At 37.4% G+C, this 25860-nt stretch overlaps 1 protein-coding gene across 1 annotated transcript in view; it reads right to left on the bottom strand.

Moving 5' to 3' along the window:
- LOC145685811 (hydrocephalus-inducing protein-like) overlaps window positions 1-20847 on the bottom strand; it is a 461224-nt gene extending 440377 nt beyond the window's left edge. The window contains exons 1-3 of the mRNA XM_081758381.1: window positions 20627-20847; window positions 8663-8902; window positions 5143-5299 (exon numbers count right to left, since the gene is read on the bottom strand). Of these exons, the coding sequence (XP_081614507.1) occupies window positions 5143-5299; window positions 8663-8902; window positions 20627-20824 (595 nt within the window). The 5' untranslated portion in view covers window positions 20825-20847. The remainder of the gene's footprint in view (window positions 1-5142; window positions 5300-8662; window positions 8903-20626) is intronic.
- Window positions 20848-25860: the final 5013 nt, after the last annotated feature.

Below are 25860 nucleotides of genomic sequence, written 5' to 3'. Positions count from 1 at the left end.
GGGCGTGGGGCAATGAAAACTTTAGCCACGACCAATTGACTCACAACCCGTCGTGACCCACGACCCACCGTGACCCACTCTGACCCACCATCCACAATAAACCACTCTTACCCACTGTGACCCACAGACCCACCAAAACCCATTATCAGCAACTCTGACCCATGATTCACGCCCTCTTCTCTACTGACTAAAGAGTTTAAACTTGTAATAAAACAAGTCTACAAAATTATCACTCATCGGAGTTTGAATTTCTACGATCAATCGCTCAAGCAGCACACTAATACAATAACGGCGGATTTGACCTTTCTAATATAAATGAAATAGAGTTTGTTCGTGTGTCTGTCTGTCTATCTTTGTGCGGCCTGTGGACGAGACGAGTGGACCGAAAATTTTCAAAATTTGGTCACGGGTAGCTTGGTCTAGGCCCCAGACCAAGACGAAGATTTTTTTTTAAATTCCTTACTAGGGGGTCTCCATGGGACGTTTACTGGGACCGGCCTGGAGACCAGAAAAGTCGACCGAGAGTTACCAAATTTTGGTGAAAGATACCTTGGTCCAGGTCCCACACCAAGGTAAAGGTTTTCAACAAAATTCGAACCAGGGGGTCTCAGGGGGGCGTTTACCGGGACATGTAAAAGTTGAACGATATCAGTGTCGATTTCATAGTTTTCGCGGTCGCTGAGATCAATGGTGAAATTCCGATCGCATTAACTTCCAAATTCACCGTATTCGGCTGCGGGCCGTGGGTCAACGGGGGGGGGGGATACAGAAACGTAAAAGTAATCCAAAATGACCGATATTAGTGTCAAATCCATAGTTTTCGCGGTTGCTGATATCAATGGCGACACTACCATTAGCGATGACATTCAAATTCATCCACCGTTGTATGCGGGCCTTGCGTCACCAGAGGGGGGAATTCCGAGACATGTAAAAATAATCGAAAATGACCGATATTAATGTCAAATCCATAGTTTTCGGGATAGCTGAGCTCAATGATGAAACTCAAGACCGCGTTTACTTTCATATTTAGCCCCCATCAGCTAAGAAAGGGAATCAAGAGACACGTAAAAATAATCCACAATGACCGAAGTCAAATCCGTAGTTTTCGCGGTGGCTGAGATCAATGGTGATACTTTCATTAGCGATGATTTTCAAATTTAGCCACCATTGTATGCGGGCCGGGAGTCACTGGGGGTGGGGAATTGCGAGACATGTAAAAATAATGGAAAATGACCGATATTAGTGTCAAATCCATAGTTTTTGCTGTCGCTGAGATGAATGGTGATACTTCCACAGGCGTTGACTTCCAAATACAGCCCCCATCGGCTGTGCACCAGAGGCATTGTTTTTTTTTTCAAAATTGGAACCAGAGGATTATAGGGACTTTTACCGGCATATGTAAAAAGTAGTAGAAAATAGCAGATGTTATTGTCACATTCATAGTTTTCGCGGTATTGGTTGGGGGTTGGTAGGGGCCACCCAGACGTATAGTGACACTCCCGATATTGTATACGTTCAAATTCAGCCCCCATCGGCTTTCCCAATGAAAACAAATGTACGTTGTTGGATATATATTCACACAAAATATATCCAATTTTAGAAATGTTTCTTAATTGTTCTCCCGTTGTTCAGCTCGTTTACATTGATATTTTATCTGATCCATGCGAAGAACGGGCATAACAGCTAGTACGAAATGGTAAAGTGTTTGTTATGGAACAAATTACAATGCATTCAATTATATAGATAATAATTATAATTAATAATTATTTCCTTGTTGAATTATAGATACTTTTCAGTGGAAAACTGAATAAAATTTAAAAGTTCCAAATCAACGTAAAGTAGACCAACGTAAAGGAAAAATGTATAAAATTTTCCATATAATTAAGTTTACAAACTTAAATGCAAATTTAGCTTAATTACATGGAAATTTTTTGTGTCGTTTTGTGCGCTATTTCCTCGTTTTCTGCGTCACCGGAAATTGGTCAATGTTATCCTACAAATATGGCGGAACAAGTTAATGCTGTTCCGTCAGGAACGATTTCGAGGTCGTTTCCTTCACATCATCTTGTGAGTGTTTTCTACCGTTTTGTAAACCTATTTCCACGTTTTGTGAATCAATGGTAGTGGGTCAAAATGGACATTCAATGTGGGAAGAAAAATGATCCACTCTCCCACCAGTATCGAATTTCAAGGTCGCTTTTTCGCATTGTTTAGTGCATGTTTTTACCGTTTCTGCGCATATTTTCACGTTTTGTAGGCCAACGAAAGTGGGTCAAAGACGACCTACAAATATGGCAGAAAAAGACATATTCATTCCACTTTCAAGGTCCATTTTGACCCTCTCCCACTGATGCACAAAGCGACACAAATCATGCATAAAAAATGTGAAGGAAACGACCTCGACATTCGATGGTGACGGAACAGCATTAAGTTATTCCGCTATACTTGTAGGCCATTTTGACCCATTTTCGTTGTCGCACTAAAGTGGAAATAGGAGCACAAAACAGTACAAAGCAGGCACTATACGATGCGAAAGAAACGACCTCCAAATTCGATAGTGGCGGAACAATGGCTCTATTTCCTCACACATTGATGGACCATTTTTACGCATTTCTGGTGATGCTCAAAACGTGGAAGTAGGCGAACAGAACGGTACAAAATACACAGTAAACAATGCGAAAGAACCAACCCCGAAATTCGATAGTGGCGGAACAGTGAGCCCACTTTAAAGCCCCGTTTAACTCACCTCGGGTGACGCACAAGACGAGGAAGTAGGTACAGAAAACTTTTTTTTAAAAAAAAAAATAGGCACTAAACGATGCGAAAGAAACGACCTAGAAATTCGATAGTGTCGGAACAATGTGTCATTTTGGTCACACTTTGGAGACCCATTTTGACACACTTCTGGTGACGCGCAAAACGTGGAAATAAGGGCACGAAACGGCACGAAACATTCACTAGTCGATGCGAAAGGAAGGACCACGAAATTTGGTAGTGGCGGAGCAGTGGGTCATTTTCGTCCCACATTCGAGGCCCATTTTGACCGTCTTCCAGTGACGCACAAAACGTCGAAATAGGCGCACAAAAGGGTACGCGGTGTGAAATTAACGACCTCGAGATTCAATAGTGGCGGAACTCTTGGTCATTTTCGTCCCACCTTGGGGACTCATTTTAACCCACTTCCCATGACGCACAAAACGGAAGTAAACGCACAAAACGACACAAAACGATGTGAAGGAAACGACCTCGAAATTCATTGGTGGCGGAAGTGCGATAATTTGTTCCGCCATATTTGTAGGCCCATTTTGACTCACTTCCGGTGATGCACAAAATGTGGGAATAGGCGCACAAAGCGACACAAAAAACGCACAAAAGATGCAAAACAAAGTACCTCGAAATTCGTTGGTGGTGGAACAAGTTAATGACGCCGTGAGCACCAATATAAGTATATAGTGTAGTTCTTACCAGGGGGCGCGGTGGGTCAGTGGTAGAGCGTTCACCTCCGATGTTTGAGGTCCCTGGTTCGATCCCAGCTCGTGCAGTTTGGACTTTGTGGTGGACAAACACCGTTCTCGTGGATTTTCTCGGGGTTCTCCCGTTTCCTCCCACTTTCTTCATTTCATTCATTTCCCATCATCACTGTCTTCTTTAGCCTAACCGGCATAAGCGTGGGACGTAAAACTAAAGATTTCATATCATTTTTTGTAGTTCTTACCATCAAGGCTGAGAACTGCACGGTCCAATTTTTTTAGCCAAAGTTGAAGCCCAACCGGAATAGTGATGTCAACCGGCCCGGCTCGGTTCAACTGAGCGTACAGCTTGAGCTGGCTTGGTTGGGATTACCCATCGACTGGGCTCAATTGAGCCAATGGCTTGAACCAGCTCCGTTGAAACGAGTCCATAGGCTGGGTTCGAGTTAGCTTAACTGAGCCAATGGCTCGAACCGGCTCGGTTGGGGTAAGCAATCAGCTCGGTTCGGTTCGGCTCGTGTAAGCCTTCGGCTCGAGTTGGCTCGGTTGGATGAGCTATTGGCTCGGCTCAATTCTCGGTTCGGCTCGATAAGTGAATGAGCTGTGAGCGAGCCGCTTGAGTCGTTGACAACCCAAAACCCGGGTCGAGCAGTTTTAAACATGTTTGGCTGGAGCCCCATACCTTCTAACAATTTTTGGCTCGAGCCCGAATACTTGCTCCTCCTGAACTCAAACCAAGAACCTCGTGACCGATGTCCTTGCCTCCTGAAGATTTCTTGACTACCGAGATCGACAGTTAACTAATTTTTAGTATTCCGATACAAACCGCCTATATTCCATATTTATACAGGTACACGGTGTTATAATAATAATTAGTTATAGTAGTAGTAGTAGTATCATTGATAATTATATTGTCTATGTAGGATACTTGAAGATAGTAGTACTTGAAACTACACAAAGGATTTAGCTCGAATTGGCTCGACTCGACTGGAAACTCGATCCGAATTCGAGTCGAGTTGGGGGAAATTTTTCGAGCCGAACTCAAAGATGTCTCCTTCGAGTCGAGTCGAGTTTTAAAGAGAAAACTCACTCGAACTCGCTCGTGCTCATTCCTATTGTATACATGACGGGCATATAGAGTTCTTTCGAGGGGAATAGAACCATAAACATAATATATTTTAAAAAATACTTAGTTTCACGGCTTTCTTCCCAGGGGGGAGGGAAGGGATGTAACAAGTGGATAATACAATATACACACATCTTCTCATCTTCAGTTTTAATTGCTGATTTCAATTGCAATTAACAATTACAATTAACAATTACAAGTTTCAATTGTCAATTGCAATTAACAATTGAATGTTTCAATTGCACCCTTTGCAATTGACAATTAACAATTAAAAGTTTCAATTGCCTGGTGACCAATTAACAATTAACAATTGACGAAAATTCAATTGCAAATTTCATGATTGAATTCAATTGCAATTGAAATTAATTGTCAATTACAAATTGAAATCAATTACAATTGAAATCAATTGCAATTGATTTTCAGTGCAATTACTTTCAATTGATTGATCAATTGCAATTGATTTCAATTGATTTTGCCCAACACTGCTATGTTACAATATAAATAGGTTTGTAAATATTATAAAGTAACGAAATCGCATGCACTTACCTAAAGAATAAGCTGGTACAAGAAAAAGAGGAATAATTCGTTTAGGACTATTTAATTTTTCGATTACACAACTTTGGCTTTCTCTTTCTTTGAGAAAATTTTGAACATATTTCCTTTCCAAGCTTAAATGTATATCATCAAGACTAGGATGCACGCCCTATTAAAATAACACAATATTAAACTTCCAGTAAAGAATAGAGAGAAATAAATTCAGTGCAGACGAAATAAAACACAAACACATTACACACAATGTTTACAGGAGAAGCACTGGCCTATATGCATGCACGATGTGTTCGATATGTTGTTCGTCACGCATAATACGTAGATAGATACAGACTTTGATCATCAAGTTCTGCAACTTGAAAAGTCACTGGATAAATTTCTACAGGGGAGCAAAATGTATTGTTGAGGATAGTGCCTGTCCTGAATTTCTATACAATAGAATACACCATTGTTTTAAGGTGATCCCGGATATAAGAGTTAAAGAGAATGAAATCAGGCGACATAAGAAACCATACCACTGAATACTCGACGCTCAATCCAATGTACAGAGAATTGCATATTGCGTCATTGACGAATCCTTTAACTATGGTGTGGTGGAGCTATTGCCGGATATCAACTAGGCTCGCCCCTAGGTGCTTACGATGGATGTAAATTTAGTAAGCAGATAGAAAATGCAAAAGTTGAATAATAATAATAATAATAATAATAATAATAATAATAATAATAATAATAATAAGCATGATAAAATACTAAACATATTTTCTTATTCTGTTATATGATACCTTTTTCTCCTGTTTCATTTACTTCTACGTATAATTTTAGTGTGAATAAAAAATTAGCAAAATAAACATGTATTACAGAAAAAACATAAATTTCAGCAATTAAAACAGTTATTGGTGATATTCTTGATATTTGAATACTCACACTGTTACAGACAAAAATTCAAAAGTAATTTACTTCAGTTTTGCGCCAGTGTGTATTGTAAAATTAAAACTAAACATTCTTTATAACATTATTTAATAAGAAACGTAAATTTGAAACAATTCAAATCTTTCTTTATAACAGATTCGAAATAAAAATTAAATTAAAAATGTTGAAACAAAGATATGCATGCATATTTTTTTTTATTATTATTATTTTCTATTGTGTTAACATTTTGTACGTTAGGGTAAGGGGCAGCAAACACTTTTCGGCCTAGGGGTGGAAAAACATTAAATCCGGTCTTTGGTGAGGTCTCCATCTTTTTGAAAACAGTAGAGGAAGCTCTATCTTCAGGGGAAAGGAAATACTGGCTCCTGTAATTGTTCCAAATACTTCTTAGCATTGAGGGTGGTTATCGATTAATAATAAGGGTGTTCCAAATTCCACTTTCTCACACAACTCTTTGAAGTCATCCGTTCAATGAGAATTAACACTTCCCGTTTCACGAAATCTAGTTGTTGAAGGATCTAATGCTATGTGAAACTGTTGGCCTATCTGTATGATTGTTGTTAAAGCAGGGATGCAAATAACCGCACGCCCACTCGCCCGGGGCGAGTGGTTCATCGGTGGGGCGAGTATTTAAGATACCGAAGGTAAGTAAATGATTTCTATTGTGGGATATGGACTAATAGATTTTTTTTCTTGGGCGAGTAAAATTTTGTTGCTTATTTGCATCCCTGTAGTTAAAGTCAGCAGCTATGGCATGATAGCTCCGTCCTTCCACACATTATAATCACTGCTATCCTTTCGTCTCTTGTCACAATCATTGTTATTTAATTGTGGGAAAGCAAAATTCTGTCGAGTGTAAGTGCTTACAGCTCTCAAATGACTATAGATATATAAAATTTAATTCTGCAAATGAATTCAGAGAAACTTGGTAGTCTTATTTGATACGTCAAATGGCCTTCTTTTAATTTTTAAAAACACCAGCAAAAGAAAATGGACATGAGATTTGGAACATGGAATATTAGAAGTCTTTATAGGGCAGGCGCGTTAAAATCCGTAACGAGTGAGTTAGAGAAATACAGGATGGACCTAGTAGGAGTTCAGGAAGTTAGGTGGGAAGGAAATGGATCTGTGAATTCCGGAAATTTCACGTTCCTTTACGTGGAAGGAAATAAAAATCACCAGTTAGGAACAGGGTTTTTCGTTCACAAACGAATATTACCAGCAATTAAACGGGTTGAATTTGTTACTGACATACTTTCTTTGATTACTCTTAAGGAACGGTGGTGTGATATTATTGTTTTAAATGTACATGCCCCAACTGAAGATAAGGATGACGATATAAAAAACAGTTTTTACGAAGAAGTGGAACGGATATTTGACCAACTCCCGCGATACCATATGAAAATTCTATTAGGGGATTTCAATGCGAAGGTAGGACGAGAGGATATTTTCAAACTGATTATAGGGAAGGAAAGTCTGCATAAGGAAAGTAATGACAACGGTGTTAGACTCGTGAACTTTGCAACATACAAAAACCTATTCGTGGGGAGTACAAAATTCCCACATCGCGACGTTCATAAATACACTTGGACATCACCAAACGGAAAAACACATAATCAAATTGATCACGTTTTAGTAGATAGAAGAAGGCAATCTAGCATAATTGATGTCCGGTCGTTTAGAGGGGCTGATTGTGACACTGATCACTACCTGGTAGCAGCGATAATACGAGAGAGATTATCGTTGAATAAAGGTAATATTCATTGTCCGAAAACGGAGAGATACCAGTTTCTCAAGCAAACAGACCAAAATGACTTCACAAATGCTTATGAAAGGGAGATATACAGACTAGATGCTGTGTGGAGGTGCACGGAGATTATGTTGTAAAGTGACGGATAAATTTCATACAATATTGAAAAATAAGCAGAGTTCTATGTAAGCGTTAGGCCAACGTACTTTTGGTACGCACCTCCTATTTTCATTCCACTTTCTTTGCACAGCTTCTCTTTGCGCTTTCTATCACCATCGATTCATATTATTCCTGTTCTTTCTTTCAAATATTCCGGTGCATAACTGTATGCCAAGTTGATCTACAGAGTGAAAACTTCAAGTATTGATGTATAGCCATCGACGAGAAAATGAATGTTTGTTAACAAATTACAAATGAAAGGTCTGTAACCGAAATACATAATTTTTCAAAAACATATACATACATATTAGTAGGTAATATCTGTGGATCTTAAGGTTCCCCTCAACATGCTACTTGGATCATTAAAATAAACATGGGACGTAATCAACGTTCTCACACTTCAAAAACTGCAAAAAATAAAATACTATTGCGCTCATCAAACGGCATCAATGTGCTTCCAATTCTGAATTACTGCCTTACATCACATATAAATTTTGCAATCTGTAATGTAATTAACGACATCTGTTGAGCGGAAACCGTGCTATTTTAATTTGATCCAACTTCAACGAAAATTTACAGACAGCATCTGTTAAAATGTGTGTATAGCTTTTAACTGATTCTCTACTTTCTATCGACGACTGTACTCAACATTTAAAAAATCCAATATTTCCCTCTTACCTCTTCTGTATTCCACTCTTCGTCTTCTAACCAAGGCGAATTATAATCTGAGGGTTCCTGATCCTCTTTCCCATAATAATCACCTGTCAAATCTATCCATTCATCTGTTATTCCACCTATAGCAATATATGCATCCTCTATTGTTAAATAGTTTTCCATATCCCTCGGAAGCGTGAGAAATACTTGAGGATAAACTCCCATTCCTTCAACAGTTATTATTGTTGGGTTCAAGCAGCCAATCTGTAAAAAATACGTTTAGTTTAATCTACACATAAGCATTGGAAATGAATTGAAGTCCTCATTCTTCATGCGGCAACACAAGTGGAAAATATCTGACACATTTATAAATATCTGATTCGAAAAGTTTGTTGTGAGTTGCAATTAACTGGAGAGCCCCAGCACTTCATTTAACCCAAAACAATTGTTCAATCAAACTTGTTTATAAAAAGCTTCACAGGTCAGTCTCACACGGTGTTCGTCACATCAAATTCACTGTCCACTCCCATAAATTCATGCAAGGCATTGAGAAAGGGCACACGTTTATGGAAAAGTACGCGTGTAAGTATATTTCATGCGTTTTGCCCAAAGGCTCAAATGAAACTATTAACTTAAACCCAGGGACGCGCTAAATACTTATTAATGCCGAAAATTTTTTTAAAAGGTATCTTACGTGGTTTATGAATTTTGATTTTAGATTGCCACAGATAAACTTAACCGTATCAGCAATGTGTAGATAATGAAAGCTATGAGATGAGATTTAGACTGCAATGTGTGTGTTTATGTAAAATAATAATAATGACAAGACAGTGATGAAAGTGGGGTTTTCCATTCAAAATTTCGGCATTAATACGTATGTAGATGCACTCCTGAGTTTGCTCAAAAGAAACATGATAAACATAGTAAAGCCTTCCTGTTCCGTTTTCATTTTGGGATAGATCTTTCAAACTTCATGCAAGTGAACAAGAAATAAATATTACAATGTTAATCATTTCCGGTCCAGTAGTTTCGGTGTTAAACCACATCTTTAATTTATTTTTTCTCCATGGAGCTCACTGGTTTTAGAATGAAACCACCTTTTAGTTTGAAATTTGCGAGCCATCTAGTGATAAGAGTTTAAATTATTTCCAGGATTTTCGTTGGCACTGAAACTGTGTCGCCAATTGATATTCAGCGAGCTTTCTTTGTTGTTTCTAGCAGCTTTGTTGTATAATCGGAGAAATTCAACTTTTTTACCCCTTCCGGGACAAATGTTTCAGGAGAAAATGTAATATATGAATATTTTATTCTATATTATTGATACTGTAAGTGTTCCTGTCGAATTATCTATCCTAAATATGTTATATTCTTTTGAAAATATATATGGTTTCAGATTGAAACCACTGAGCAACAATGACATTACACCACACATTGTTTACCGTGGGTTGTACCATGTTGATCAGAATTCATACATTTTCTCGGAATATTTATTTATAGTTCTTATAAAAATTAACATTTCCCAGTGACGGAAACTGTATACAATGTAAGGAAATTTGTCACTTCTGACGGAGAGGATAGGCGTGGAGGGAGTGAAATATTTTATGGTACCTCCTTGATGTCACTGTTGTAATTCATTTCTGATAAGCAACAGTCCCATGCCGTAAACGTCGCCACACGCATGGTAGAAAGACTACAAGGTGGATGCAATGCAGTGCTACATTCTTGTCGCTCTGGTGCATGAGGTCATCTTGGTCGCAGACGTGGCCAGCGAGAGTCAGATGAACTTTTAACAAGCGCTTGCTCGCTGGTATCTTACACGAAAACTTCTCCTCTATTTATAGTGATCTTCAACGAAGTAAAAATTTTAGTACAAACAATAATTATATAAACGTAATGTAATCAATGCTTAAGTTAAGTGAATTCAAAGGAAGATATTTACAATAGCAAAAGAAACAGCAATATCAGTTCATATTAAACAACTTTGAAGCTTGAACAAGCCAATATTACTACTTTTTCTGCTTTTTCTTTCTTTCTTTTCTTTTTTAAACATCTGAAGTAATATACTCGAGTATGTATAGGCCTGAACACTCTATAACACAGTGTGTCCTTAATGCATATTATTATTATATATATTTATATATGCTCAAGTATATTTTCGTAACACATTGATCGGTTTTGATTTACTATTATTATTATTTTGTTTGAAAGAGAATTCTTTACTGATGACCCCATATAAATTTTGAGAATATCTCAAGGGAGAATTCATGGTTTTCGTAAACAGAAATGCACGTACGTATATTTTCGTTATGCTTGGACAGTTTTTTTTAAGAGGTTGCTCCCACGTAAGTTTCGTCAGAATCTCAGGGGAGGTTAAAAACTTTATTGAGCAGGGACGCACGTATTTAATATTTTTTCCATATATATTAACACACAATTTTTATAACATATATATAATCCACCCAATAGTGCGCTTGCTTTCTTCTGAAATAAATCTATTTTATTTAGACGATGGCACATTAGGGGGCTCACCAGATACGGTTATATAAGATTTAAAGTTCTTATTGACAGAATCTAAGAAGATAGGTCTGCAAGTTAATCCTTCTAAATGCGAACTGTTCTTCACGTCGGGTAAATCAGATCCAATTATAGAAGTCCAGTTTCAGAATTTGTTGCCTGGAATTCGGACAACACAAGCTCACGAGCTATCGTTATTAGGAACACCACTACTTGAAGATAGCTATGAAAGTTATTTTGAAGACCATTTGAACAGTTTAAAAATGATAACACATAGATTAAAAGGACTGCCATCACATATAGCCTTCTTTCTCCTAAAAAATTGTCTAGGTGTCCCCAAATTAACTTACTTTTTGCGAACCACTCCCACATGGCTTCTCCCATCAAAAATTCTTCAGTTGGATAACTCCCTGAAAACATCTTTACAAACAATAATAAATCAAGTTTTAAATGAAAGTCAGTGGGCTCAGGCAAGTTTACCAATACGATTCGGTGGTTTAAATATTCTAAGAGCATCCGATTTGAGCCTTCCTGCGTTTCTGTCTTCTTGCTGTGGGGTGCTGTCACTAGTCTCCAACATTTTGAAAATTTGAGTTGACGAGGTGCAAATCCCTCATCTGTCAGAAGCATTGGAATTATGGAAAGGCATCTATAATAATACCATTCCGGAGGCCAAGGAATCACAAAGAAAATGAGATGAAATCCTCCTAAACGAGATAGCTGGGAAAGAGGTAATTTCACAAAATAGTTTTGACGTTGCTCGCCTAAAACCACTTCAGAAAAAAGAGTATGGCGCCTGGTTACAAGCTACACCTTCAAAAAACATCGGAACTTTTTTTAGACGATAATATTTTCAAAATATGTGTAGCATTACGCTTGGGACTAAATGTTTGCCACCCATTCACATGTGCGTGTCAAGATCGAGTGGACGAGGAAGGTTTACATGCTTTGAGCTGCATTAGAAGTGGGAGTAGAATCACACGTCACACGGAATTAAACCAAATAATCAAACGAGCACTCGCCAGCATCGATGTTCCTAGCATCATTGAGCCACAAGGATTGTATTGAAATGATGGTAAACGACCGAAACGGAGTAACTTTAATCCCTTGGAAAAAGGGACAGAGTCTTGTATGGGATGTGACATGTGTTGATACTTTCGCTCCTTCATACATAACACTAACCTGTGAGGAAGCAGGAAATGCAGCAGAAGCAGCCGCTAAACGTAAACATACAAAGTACTCCAGACTGAAAGAAGATCATCTTTTTGTTGCCTTTGCTACAGAAACGATGGGGGTTTTTAGCAAAGAAGCCAGTGAATTTTTGAATGAGTTAGGATCAACTTTAATTAAGAAGTCAGGCGACCCAAAAAGCAAACACTATTTAATACAACGAATAAGCCTAGCAATACAGAGAGGAAATGCAGTCAGCATTTTAAAATCCTTCCCATCAGTACAAGAGCTGAATGAAATTTTTTACTTAAAATAAGTAGTATAAACATGGTGATGGACAGCGATTTGTTTTTATAAGTTTATTTAGTAAATCCGTTCTATTTCCCTTTATATTTCTTCGCTGGCATTATATTCTTATTTCAATTTTTTATCATTAACTCCGAAAAGATTTGTCTAAGATGTTGAACTTAGACGGACTTCTTTCTTTTTCTAAAAAAAAAAAAATATATATATATATAGTGCTAAACTGTGGTCTCCAGTTCCTGTTCTGTGTTCTGGTAACATTGAATGTGTTTGTCGTTGTCGAAAATGGAGTGCTAAGTGTAGAAGTGTGTGATGAAATAGATTTTTTTTACGTCATTAGATGTTCGTTGCTAATTGTTATATTGTTCAAGAAAAAGAAATGTAATGTTACTGATGATAGCTTAGTTATAAAAATTTAATATTTTAAACATCGTTTTTATTTTTGATTTATAAAAAAAAAATCATATTATTTGAAATCGCTGATCGCTTATTTATAGAATTTGTATTTAAACTAAAGGTTTGGTGAAACTGACAGTTCTCTGGATATTAGTGTCAAAATTTACGCCACAGCAAATTGTATAGTTAAACATTTGTACAAAATAGACAAATACATACCATATACCATTGTGTTCTAAAAATATATAGAAATAAATATGTATATACAAAGCACCTCAAACAAAGAAATTGCAACTTGACTATTTCAAGCAAAAGAAACAAAGTACTAGGCGTAGGGCTGTTCCGATAATCGAGTAATCGATAACAATTCGATAAAATTTCAAAACCGTTTCATCGATAAAGAATTTTAATTTTATCGAATTATCGAACTTTCGAGACTCCCGAAATGTTCGAGACTCTCGAAATGATCGAGACTCCCGAAATGTTCGAGACTCTCGAAATGTTCGAGACTCCCGAAATGTTCGGGACTCCCTAAATGTTCGAGACTCTTGAAATGTTCGACACTCCTGAAATGTTCGGGACTCCCAAAATGTTCGAGACCCTCGAAGTGTTCGAGGCACTCGAAATGTAAGAAACATTAGACAACTTCGAGACACTCGAACTCTTCGAGAGTCTCGAATTGTTTGAAAGCAGGAAATACAGAAATATATCAATATGATCGCATTTGTCGAGTCGCTTGAATATTTTGAAAAGTTCGGGATTATCGGAGTGTTCGGAAGAAACAATGAATTTGAGATTATCATAGTTGTATATAATATGTATTACATATATACAGAGTGTTTATTTTAAAACTTCTCTCCTTAGCAATGAAGTGAAGGAAAAGTTTTTTCCCCACAGATCTGTATAAGGTTTAAGCAGTCTGTCAGAAGAGAGAAAGAGGAAGAGAAAACATGCATCACCTGAATGGAATTGGAATCCAAGACACCATTAGTCTACTAATAGTCTTTTGCCGATTGCGCCAATAACGGGGCAGGCAGAAAAATAATTTTAATATGATTTCGAGGGTTTAATTTAAAGTTCTGTATAGAGATAGGTAGAGGCAGTGGCGTAGCAGCTGCCCCCGCAACCCCCGCAGTGCGGGGGACCCCGACGTATAGGGGGCCCCGAAGTCTTGCGATGATTAAAGATTTAAAGAAGTAGAACTTCAATCTTACTTCTATCGGCTTTACAACTAGGGCCCCTTCTCTATACTTTGCGAGGGGGCCCGCAAAAGTGTGCTACGCCACTGGGTAGAGGTAAGGAAAGTCGATTGAAGACTTATCAAACTTCCGTTTCGAAAATTTACTCTCCGGCGCTCGAATGCCTTCGAGTATTTGAGATTGTCGTGAAACAAACCTTGAGAATTTTGGGTGCGAAGCTCACCATTTAAAGGGCGTCCTGTCTGTCTGTTTCCATGTGGCGTCCGACGATAACTTTCGAACGGATTGTCCGATTTTGATGGAACTCATTTTAAAATGCTCTCTTTTGCTTTTACCAGACACCTATTGTTTTGGTTAGGGGATTTGGCCATACCACAAGGGGATTATTTCCGAATTGAAGTATTTGTTCTTACTTTGGGCGTAGGCGTGTGAAAGCTACGATAACTTTCGAATGAATTATCTGATTTTAAAGAGGATTGGTCAAAATGCATATGGCAGGTATCTGTTGCTCTTGGTTACTTTAAGATATTTGATTTTGTGTATAAGATGCCGTGCGGCTCTGGGCATTACCAACCTCAGATTCAATGCGTACCTGGGAGGGGGGATGCGGCCAAAGCGTGGTGCCGACAACACCACATTCATCTACTACTGAGAGCACACTCCCTACATGCCCTCATGGCATGATGCTATGCACAAGGGAGAACTTTACATATGACAGAACGAAGACTAAAGGAAAATGAAATGAAGTGAAATCTTCCAGTTTAATGACCTACTATTATGTCTGTTAGGCTAAGGGAGAAGTATGATTAAGGCAAGTGAATGAATGATGATGGAATAATTGGTGGAATGGGACTGTGGAAGGAAACGGGAGTACGCCGAGAAAACCCACGGACACGATGTTGTCCATCACAAACTTACTTGGTCGGGGATCGAACCAGGGAGGGGCAAAAGGGATGACGGGGAAAGGAGAAAAACACACATCCTCTGACTTACATTTCAATGGCTCTGATTCAATTTCCATATCAAATTAAAATAACTTCCGATCACTTCTTAAGGAAAAATAGAAAACATTATTTCCTCAAGAGTTCTCTCAGCTGCTTCGTATATTGTTGCATACAGACTTTCCAAGAAAGATGGTCGTGCAGTTACTTGCTTTGCAGTTGTTGAAAGAAATATTAGACCCTATCTCTCCTGTTGTGTTCTGCATACAATAGACTACTTATCAATATTTCTTTCTTTTCCGAAACAAGAAGCCAATGCCATTGAAACCGATTGCAATTACATTGCACTTCGGTTGTAATCAGATTTTTCTATGGAAAACAAGGTTATACTGCTAATTCAAGCTGAAACGGTACTGGAAAGTGTGTTCAAGTTACTGAAGTGAAAATGTCAGCGAAAAGATCATATGGGATATTTGGATCATTCTGAAACTTGGATATTTGGATAGGGCACATACTAGTTCCTAAATAAAATCTTGACCGGACTACGGTAGATCCTATAGTATTGGAGCTATGGACCTATAAAGTTCATTTATTCATGTTTTCGGCATCCTATAACTCCAAAAGGAAGCATTTGTGCACCCAGGTTGGTCTATATTTTTTTTGTTTTATCTTGGTCTCAGAATAGGGTTGCCATATTTTGAAATTAGAAAAGCGGGGGATTCTAAACCGTAAGTACTGAAGTGAATTTGTGTATTAGAAATACTGACGATCCTTCTGACCTTTTTTTTTTTTTTTTTTTTTTTTTAGTGATTTCTTTGTTAAGTGACACTTCCAATGTACTTTTCTAACAAAACTAAAGTAAAGAAAATTTAGTTTTTGCCTTTAATGTTTTATTAAGTTCAACAAATGTGAGTCTCGAATTGTAAAGTAAGTATTAAATAAGTATTACAGTAAAATATCTCTAATAAGGATTTCCCTAAGACAAATTTTCAAAAAAAAAAAAAAAAAAAAAAAAGCAAGCGATTTATGGCAGATGTTCATACGGTTTTCTCTCTAAGGAATACAAAATAATTTCTAAACTTTTATCGTAAGAAAGCTAAAACATATTTAGGAGTCTAGGTCCATCTCTTATAAAATTTTTGATCATTTTCAAAGATTTCTACTTGAAATCATACGAAAATACCACAGTTTCACAATATATGAAATACAGTATAAACATTTTAAAAGAAAAAATACTAATAATGAATCTAATCTAAACAATATGCTAAGGATCCGTAGGTTCAATTTGCAATCATTTCTGAATATATAAAGACTAGTTGAACATATAGATTACGTAACAACATAGACGTGTTCAGTTGAACTGGACAGAATGTTATCAAAGAAATACGCACCCATGAGATCATACATTAGTATTCATGGGTTGAACCAAAATGTTTATGATTATGCCAAATTTTTTACATTTTTCATTCCCTTTAACTTCCTTTAAAAAATCTCGATGACATAAAATCTTATCATAAAATTCTACGCATGATACGTCTTTCATATTGTACAAAGCCAGTAGTAATAATTTGACAGTTTTTGCGTTCATCTTGTTTCTGTCATCTGTCCATTCGCGATTGAGATTGACACAGAAATGTAGCGGTTTACGTTGAATATAACAACACTTTATCAACAAAGTCGTTTTAGATTTTTCTCCAATCCGAAAAAGCGGGTGGTTTTTCGTGATTAAGAGATGATCAAGCGGGGGACGAATATAAGACCTGAAAATCTGGTGGTATCCGCTAAAATTAGGTAATGTGGCAACCCAAACGTTGGTGGTGTTGTTTTGAAACACTCTATATAAAATAATGCACCACGTTATTCTAAATTGATGCAAAACTCTTACGTTTTTAAAACCTACATTATTCGTCCAGGAAGCAATCTGCCTCCACCAAACGACGCTTCTGGATCCGCTAGTGTGTGGATTCATCATAATGTACAAACCAACTGTATAGAACATATGCTACACTGTATATTCACTGTCGAGGAAATAGATTTATTTCCGTTTTTCACCTTCATTAGACTTAGTGATGATTTCAAGGTTTCCCCCGCGTAGTCTTATCATACGTCCTAGATTCAATCTGGAATCCGGAAAATTGTCTGGGATTAACTAATGCCCGAAATTTTAGGGAAAATGAAAGACTGGGAAATTTCGCTGTGTTTGGTCAAGTGCTTGGCTTGCAATTCTGTCTTGTGCTGATATTTATGAAAAAATCAATAACGATAAGGTGTTCTTCGCAAGAATACTTTACTCAGGAAAATAATTAAGACAATAATATAAAAAATATATTTTAAGTATAGAAAATGAGCATAAGCATTTTAGGAAGTTAAGATTAGACTTTTCTTAACTTCTCAATAAACACACACACCATTCTTAAAAATATCCAGAAATTATGGTAATCCTACCCCGGGAGATTTTGAATACACGGAGGGTGAAAGTAGCAAAAATACTGGTAAACCACGGTAAACATGATCAGAGATATGTTTGTGGAGAAATATTCCTCCTAAACAACCCCTGAAATCACCACTGATTTGAGTAACATTTATTTTACTGAAAGGCTAAAGGGGGAGTTTGCGCCCAAAACATCATCATATCTGATTGCGGCAATGTGTGAACTAGTGGCCATTAAGAGAAAGCAAACACGACAGAAGATAATACATTTGGCTTAAAAATAAAATTTTGCTATAACATTTTAGCAACACCGTGCGTGATTACTATGGTTGAGGTGTTGGGCGTATACTATATCGTATGAAGAGCAAATTACCCTATTTGTACGTTTAAGACCTATCTCTGGCAACACTACTACACTAGCTGTTAGCAAATAACAAACAAGAGATAAAATTCAGGGAAAAATGAACGCTTTCTGTGTGTGGGAAGGGAGAGGGGACGAAAAAGCAATCCCTTTGTGCACGCTTTCCTTTCTCCTCACAAGTACAACTTTGCAATAACTTATCAGATAAAAAAAAGTTGTTTGATTAGTTTGGCTGCAAGAAGGAATCATTGGAGAGGTGAAGGAACCGAACTGTCCATCACTACTTTCGATAATACCCGAAACTTCGATAATTTCAAATACTCGAAAGGTTTCGAGTAACCGATGACAACTCGATAAATTTTCAGTCCCGAAGTTCGATAGGTCCTCAGCCTTATCGAACACCCCTAACTAGGCGTAGCTGAAGACGATGTACAGGTGTTACAGCTAGACTAGAAAACATATAAACCATAAAATTACATAATTTTCTTAATTTTCTTGATAAGTTTTCTCTTTTCTGCCCCGTGGACTAAAGAAGACAAAAGATAAATGCAAGTGCATGATTATGTGGAATTTGGTGGAATGAGAATGCGGGAGTACCCCGAGAAACTCACGGACACGATGTTGTCCACCACAAACTCACTTGACCGAGAAGCGGACCAGTATCCCTTGCACCAGAGGTGAGCCACTGAGCCACCGTGCTTCCTTGATTGGTTGAGAATCTACCATATTTTTAAATTTACTGCAGTCATTCTTAATTTTGTAATTCTGGAGGGGGCCCCTAAATATGTATATGTAATTATCCAAAGTTATGATTTAAAATGAACAAAATTTCAAAATCTGAGTGTAAAAATGTCCCGACAATGTCGCCCTGACATGGTAGGTGGATACTTTATTCTCTTGATGTAATACATTGTTATATATCTTTATAACCGTTAATTGTTATTACAAACCTTCCATTCGTTAGTTAATTTGAAGGCAACGTCCCGTTTTAGCACCGAGGCTACAGGGAATGCAGACCTCCAGAATGAAATGACCTGAACTACTTTAACGCGTTCAATGCTCTCCATTTGCGTAACTCGAGGGAGGTAAGCCTCCTAGATCATCGTGCCTCCCTTCTCGAGTTACATGCCTACCTCTGTGGGGAAAATTTTGTCTCAATATCTTATGTAGAAGGAAATGATGATAGAAATGATCACCTCTGTTGGTTCCCCTCCCTCCCCCGGGTCTTGCCTCAAAGTTCGTCTTTTTAAATCATACTATTGGATTTTTGTATGCAGAATCAACCCAAGCTACTGTAGCCCTATATACAATTTTTACATACTATTAATATTAAAAAGAAACTACATAATGAAAACGCTTTTTTATAATTTCATTTAACATTGCATTTATTTATTACTTTTATGTAAAACTTACCATTTTTTAGGTTTATTTTGTCCTGTCGCCTGCAAGCTAAAATCCATTTCTGGAGACTTTCCCCCTCTTTTTGAGGGAATCTAAAGTATTTTATATTAGTTCCCTTAGTTTTTCTGTAATAATTACTACAGTCGTACACTGCACAGATAGGCATTCTCGATATCATTTAAAAGAACAAGGTAACAAAGAATTTCCACTTGTCACTTAGAACCAAACGGTTATTGTCGAATATACAGTTAAAGGAGCAGTCTGATTGACCAAATTAAAAAGACTTAAATGATTTATTCATCTACAAGCGAGGTGTTCTTCATCTTCTCCGTGACGAATTCAGAACACGTGTCTAGTTGGTGGCTCGCGCCTACACTAGGGTAATTTTTTTAGTGTTTTTAGACTCATCTTAATTTAAACAAAACATGCATATAGGCGATTTAACATATTTTGGAGGAGTAATTTTGTGGTTCATTTGCGTATCGTCGCGTCTGTGCCGCTAGTGGGCTATTGGTGGTATAGTTTTTAAAACAGAAGTGGAGCAACCGCGGACCGTTGCTGCGAGGCCGCCAATTTTTGGCGAGATGTCGCTAGTTGGCCATCAGTGATCCAACGATGCTTATGGCATGGGGAGTGTGAGAAGTCATTGTCTTTGAAGCAGTTCCGACTTGCTATATTTCTGTCCATTTGTGATATAAATGGACAGAGCAAATTATTTAAACTAAAAAACCGGATTTAACCTGATAAAAAAACGGGTTTAAACCAAAAACTGTTTTTTTTAATAAAAACCATGTTTTTTGCCAACCCTGGAACCACTACTGTAGATAATTTTAGAAGTTAATCAATGGTAAAGTTTTGAGAAGAGAATACGGTGTAAACAATGGAAGAGGAGAAATAATGAATATAAATTCCTTTACTAAAGTGTTAATTACTTCTTTTTAGCCAAAAAGATTATTATTACTTGATATTTATGAATGTAAAAATTTCGTGTCATATCTATTTGTGCATGGATAACAAATTTCACAAATATCCAGAAATGAAGGACAAGAAACGGGTTCGATCAAACTTGTCGCCCCGGACCACAGCTCTTCCCTGCTTTTATGTATAACGTGAGTGTATGTAGCAGTTTTAAAATCCCATTTCAAGAATTAATGGTAATAATTGCTTGTAGATTCAAAAAAAAATGAATAATGGATACAATGAATAATTATGACTTGATAGATACAAAACTTACAAATATTTCTGAGAAAATGTTTTAAAAAAGTAACACACCTCAATGATAAACTGCTTATTGAAGTAATCGTTAATTCCAGGTAGAAAGTGCATGATAAACTTCTGTTCAGCACCTCCTTTAATGTTACCAGATATTGGATCTACAGTTAATTCATCTGGCTCGAGAGTAGGTGTAGAATCGTTTTCATTATCACCTTCTATACCTTCTTTTGCATCACAAGCAAATGTGAGAGGCATTATTCCTTCATTCGTAATTATAATTTCAGTTTTGACAATAGAACAAAAACTCTGTAACAAAAATAGTTTTTAAACATTAATTAGCTTTTTTTCAGAATTTAGTACAATATCTAGAACATAAATGCCGAAATGAGTTAATAACTCATACGATTTAAACAGTGAACATAAATAGGAAAAAAGAAACCACAGAGCATCTATAATCGCATACATATGTCTCACGTAACTTTTACTAAACATCAATTGTCCAAGAAACATTTGCAATAAGAGTGTATATACAGGATGTTTCAAACCAACACCGACAACGTTTGGGAGGTGATTCCTGACACCAAGATAAGACGAAAAGTATAGACCAACCTGGGTGCACAAATGCTTCCTTTCGAAGTTATAGGCTAACGAAAACATGAAAAAATTAACTTTAAAACGTCCATACCTTCTAAACTATGGGACCTACCGTAGTCGGGTCAAGACTTCACTTAGGAACTAATATATGCGCTATACAAAAATGCATGTTTCAGAATCCTGGGCACATAATTTGAAATACTCACCAACTACCTCTATAAAAACTTTTGCGTGAGTACTTAGGATTCTGAAACAGGGATATTTGGATAGGGCACATACTAGTTCCTAAATAAAGTCTTGACTTGACTACGGTACGTTCCATACTATTGGAGCTATGAACCTTTAAAGTTCACTTCTTCATGTTTTCGGGAGCCTATAACTCCGAAAGGAAGTATTTGTGCACCCAGGTTGGTCTATACTATTTGTCTTATCTTGATGTCAGGAATCACCTACAAAACTTTGTCGGTGTTGTTTTGAAACACCGTGTATACTCCACGATGGTTTCGTGTACAAATAAATTCGAAATGATGGCTCAGAAACAGAGCGACCATTTGAGGGGTGAAGCATTTTGATTCAATTTCAGGCTGTGATGTGTCTAAGTTATGTTCAGATTCTCATGTTCGTTCTCGCTTTTAAATTCCACTATTTCATTCACAATTATTTACATTAATTTTCTACGTGCTCTTTAGCCTACGGGTTATAACATAGGACGTAAAACCGAATATATTTCAATTCACTTTGTTTTCATTATATTTATTCAGTGTTAAAAATTAGATTAGTTCAAGTGCTTATTTACCTTTTATCTCATTTTCAATAACTCCGTTTCATTATATACATTATTATAAAGATTTTGATCTTCATACTGTATTCAATTGAAGCATTTCACAGAAAAATGTTGTATGTAAATTTTAAAATGTGTTGAGTTTCCAGCGGAATCATATGTTATATGAACATTGTTTCTTTCAGAGAAAATGTTCCGGAGGACACACTTAATGTTCGGATAGGTACATATTACACTGCCCAACATGATTTTTACCTCCGGCAAAATAATAGGTGATTCTGAATGATTTTGGTGAGTAGAAAACGAAAATGATAACAATTTTTGCACATCACGTCACAGTTCTGAGATATTGCATGATATATATTTTGCTCATACTTGTAATTTATTGAAATGAAGCACATAAAGTAAGCCCAGTTAACTGTAAAGAACCGAACAGTGAAAGTTTAAAATACTTTGCCATAAGTTCATTAAGTCTCTCAGAGCCCTTTCATCTCTTTTTTCAACAATTATAAGATATATATCTCAGGATAACAATTATAAGAAGTGTTGCCAACAACGTTAACAATAATGTCACCAAACGTACTATGAAAAGTCATTAGAAACATTAATCATAATGGAAATAATGCTAGTTTAATCGCTGTACATTTTAAAAGTTCGCTAAATCCCTAGTTTAACAGTGATAAGCGAAACAAATCTTGCCTCTAAGATGTTATAAAAATCGCCACATTTAGCGACAAAATCCCTAAATTAGCAACACTAATTGGAAACCCTTTAGGTTATGAATATTTCATTTATTTGGTCAATCGCGCCGCATATCACTATGTATTTTCGTTCCTATAGCCCAAAATCTTCGATAGGGTGTTGGGTTAGCGCTTGGCGGTCCTTTAAAAGCATCTTGGATACAGAAAAGAAAATTACGAAAGTTTGGTCAGAAATTTGTTAGAATTCTACAAAAACATGGGTTGCAGTATGTCCTTCAAATTCACTTCCTTCTTTCACATCTTAACTTTTCCCCTGACAATTTCGGAGATGTTAGTGATGAACAAGGGGAAGGTTTCATTAAGACATTTCCATGATGGAGAAGAAATACCAAGATCGTAAGGATCCTGCAATGATGGGAGACCATTTTTAGTTTCCTCTGCGCGAGAGTAAACAGGATTAAAAGAGGCAGCACAAACGCAAGCGTTTGAAAGGAAGGTAAGAGCCAGGGACGTACGCAGGGGGTGGGTCCTGGGGGTCCAGACGCCCCGAAATTTCGACTTTTGTGTAAATTTTGCCTAATACCAGGGACAATTTTACGAATTTTAATACCATCAGATTGAGTTTGGAACATTCCCGAAATTCCTGTGTACGCTACTGGTAAGAGGCATATTTCGTTACAATACAAAATGGTGTAGATATAGCCTGACAAAGGGGGACACTTAAAAATGAAATCATCATCAAAAGTATGAATAGATATTTCCAAGGCCTTTTATAAACATCTTATTTCCGTGAACCTCAAAGTTTTTTTTCAATTCTTCTCTACGCCATTGTTACGAATGATTGCATGCATATCAATTTACATTACTAAGCTGATCTAGAAAGAGAGTAACATGATTTTATAAGTGTGTTAAAACCATATAGGAGTGACCATGTAACAATCTGTATCGAAACGTTTTAATCTACGTATAATACAGTAGGACATCGATTATCCGCCACAGTTTCCGAGCTACTTCTCAGCCTCTGTTTAACCTATCTGCTTCAAATTTTCGGGAACATAACTAGATAGCAATAGAAGCTTACTCTCCAAATATGCTGTAAATCGATTGAATAGGGACTGAGAAATATTCCGAAAACTGTGTCTGATAACCGAGGTTGTACTGTTTATAATGTGAATAATAAATCTGTTCATATCTTTTGAACCTGACGTGACAGGGCATTCTCATGGTGATTTTCAAAATCAGCATGACCGTTTCTTTAAGAATTACCTATTTTGATCGCGGAGGTATAAAAAAAAGTTTTTATTTGTTGGGCAGTGTTATTCTTCCACGGTACTATTCTATTCATTATTATATTATAGAAGTATTATTTTCGTCTCCTACGGGGGCACTCTGAGAGCTCTGGGGGCAGTGTCCCCCAGAAACATATCTGGAAGAAACACTGGATACGAAATATAACTGACGTAGAGTCAGGTTATGTAAATCAACTATTGCTTAAATAGCATCTCCGTCTTTTCCGGAAAACGCTCGAACGTGTCTAACATTTAATGGTCTTAAGTGTAAGTACATTATAGACTCAGTATTCCAGAGTTACCTCAAGCTCTTAGTGTTGGTGGTGTGTTTCTGAAAAAGTTAAGAAAAATTTACCTAGTGTCGATATAATATCGTATTGCATATCCATTGTCTACAAACTGAAAGCTTCAAAGTAAGGGTTTTACTTTTCGCTTACGTATTTCACTTTGTTGATTGTTTTTACTGTTGTTGACATTATATATATATATATATATATATATATATATATATATATATATATATATATATATATATATATATATATATATATATATATATATATATATATATATATATATACAGATGGTGATCAGAAAAATGGAAACACCTGTAGTTGGCAACACGTCAGATGTATGGGTTGGCAGCCGGACCGCTGGTGATGGTGTGTTAGGTCGGTCTCCATATTACGTAAGGCGCAGTGGAACAGCAGTGTCCAGTGGCTGCAGCAGACGGAGGTAGTGTAAAGTGGAAGACCTCTCAGATTTTCAAAGAGAGCAAATTGTTGGTGCGCGGTTATGTGGAGTGAGTGTGACGGCAGTGCAGTGGCTACTGTGTTAGGTGTGTCGCGTGGGACAGTGTCGAAGGTGATGACGGCCTACACAACACACGGGAAAACCACATCGGGGAAACGGAACAGTGGGCGGGAAAAAATCATGAGTGACAGATCACGCCAGGTATTAAAGCGCTTTGTCACGCAGAACTGTCGTGCCACTGCGGAGCAAGTGACGGAGGAACTCAATCAGCACCTCCCCCACCCTGTTTCGACAATCACAGTCCGCCGCGAATTACATGACATGAACTTACGGGGTCGTGTTGCACGGGCCAAACCGCTCATCAGGGACCATAACGCTTTCGCACGCCGCAAATGGTGCCGCGACCAAGCAACTTGGAAACGTATGATATGGTCGGATGAGTCATCCTCCACAATATTCCCAACCACGGGCCGTGTTTATGTGTGGAGAACGCCCAAAGAAGCTTATGATCTGCAGTGTCTCCGCCCAACTGTGAAACATGGCGGCGACTCGGTGATGCTTTAAGCCGCCATATTATGGTTTTCATTGGGTCCTGTGGTCACACTTAGCGGACGAATCACTGCCAACGATTATGTCGCAATTTTAGGAGACCACTTGCATCCTATGGTCCGGATGTTGTTCCCGGACAATGACGCCATCTTCCAGGATGATAATGCACCCAATCACAAAGTTGGCGTTGTTGCAGCGTGGTTTGAATATCAGGATGAAATTCAACACTTCCCCTGTCCCGCCAATCCCCAGATCTCAACATAATTGAACATCTGTGGTCCGTCTTGGAAACACGACTCCGGCGATTTCTACCTCCATCCTCTCTCACAGAACTGGCCGATGCCCTGCACGAGGAATGGTGTAAAATTCCACTTGCTACCATTCACGACCTCTTTGCTTCCATCCCACGTCGCATCAAGGCTGTTCTGAAGGCGAAAGGTGGCCCGACACCATATTAATCTGGTAAGTTGCAATTTCGATCAGGTGTTTCCATTTTTCTGATCACCATCCTATATATATATATATATATATATATATATATATATATATATATATATATATATATATATATATATATATATATATGTGTGTGTGTGTGTGTGTGTGTGTGTGTTTGGCGATAAT

This window comes from Thermobia domestica, chromosome 1 (genome assembly GCF_964235325.1).
Source record: "Thermobia domestica chromosome 1, izTheDome1.hap1.1, whole genome shotgun sequence".
NCBI lineage: Eukaryota > Metazoa > Arthropoda > Insecta > Zygentoma > Lepismatidae > Thermobia > Thermobia domestica.
Note: the sequence above shows the minus strand (reverse complement) of the source record. Positions and strands in the feature narration are given on the sequence as shown.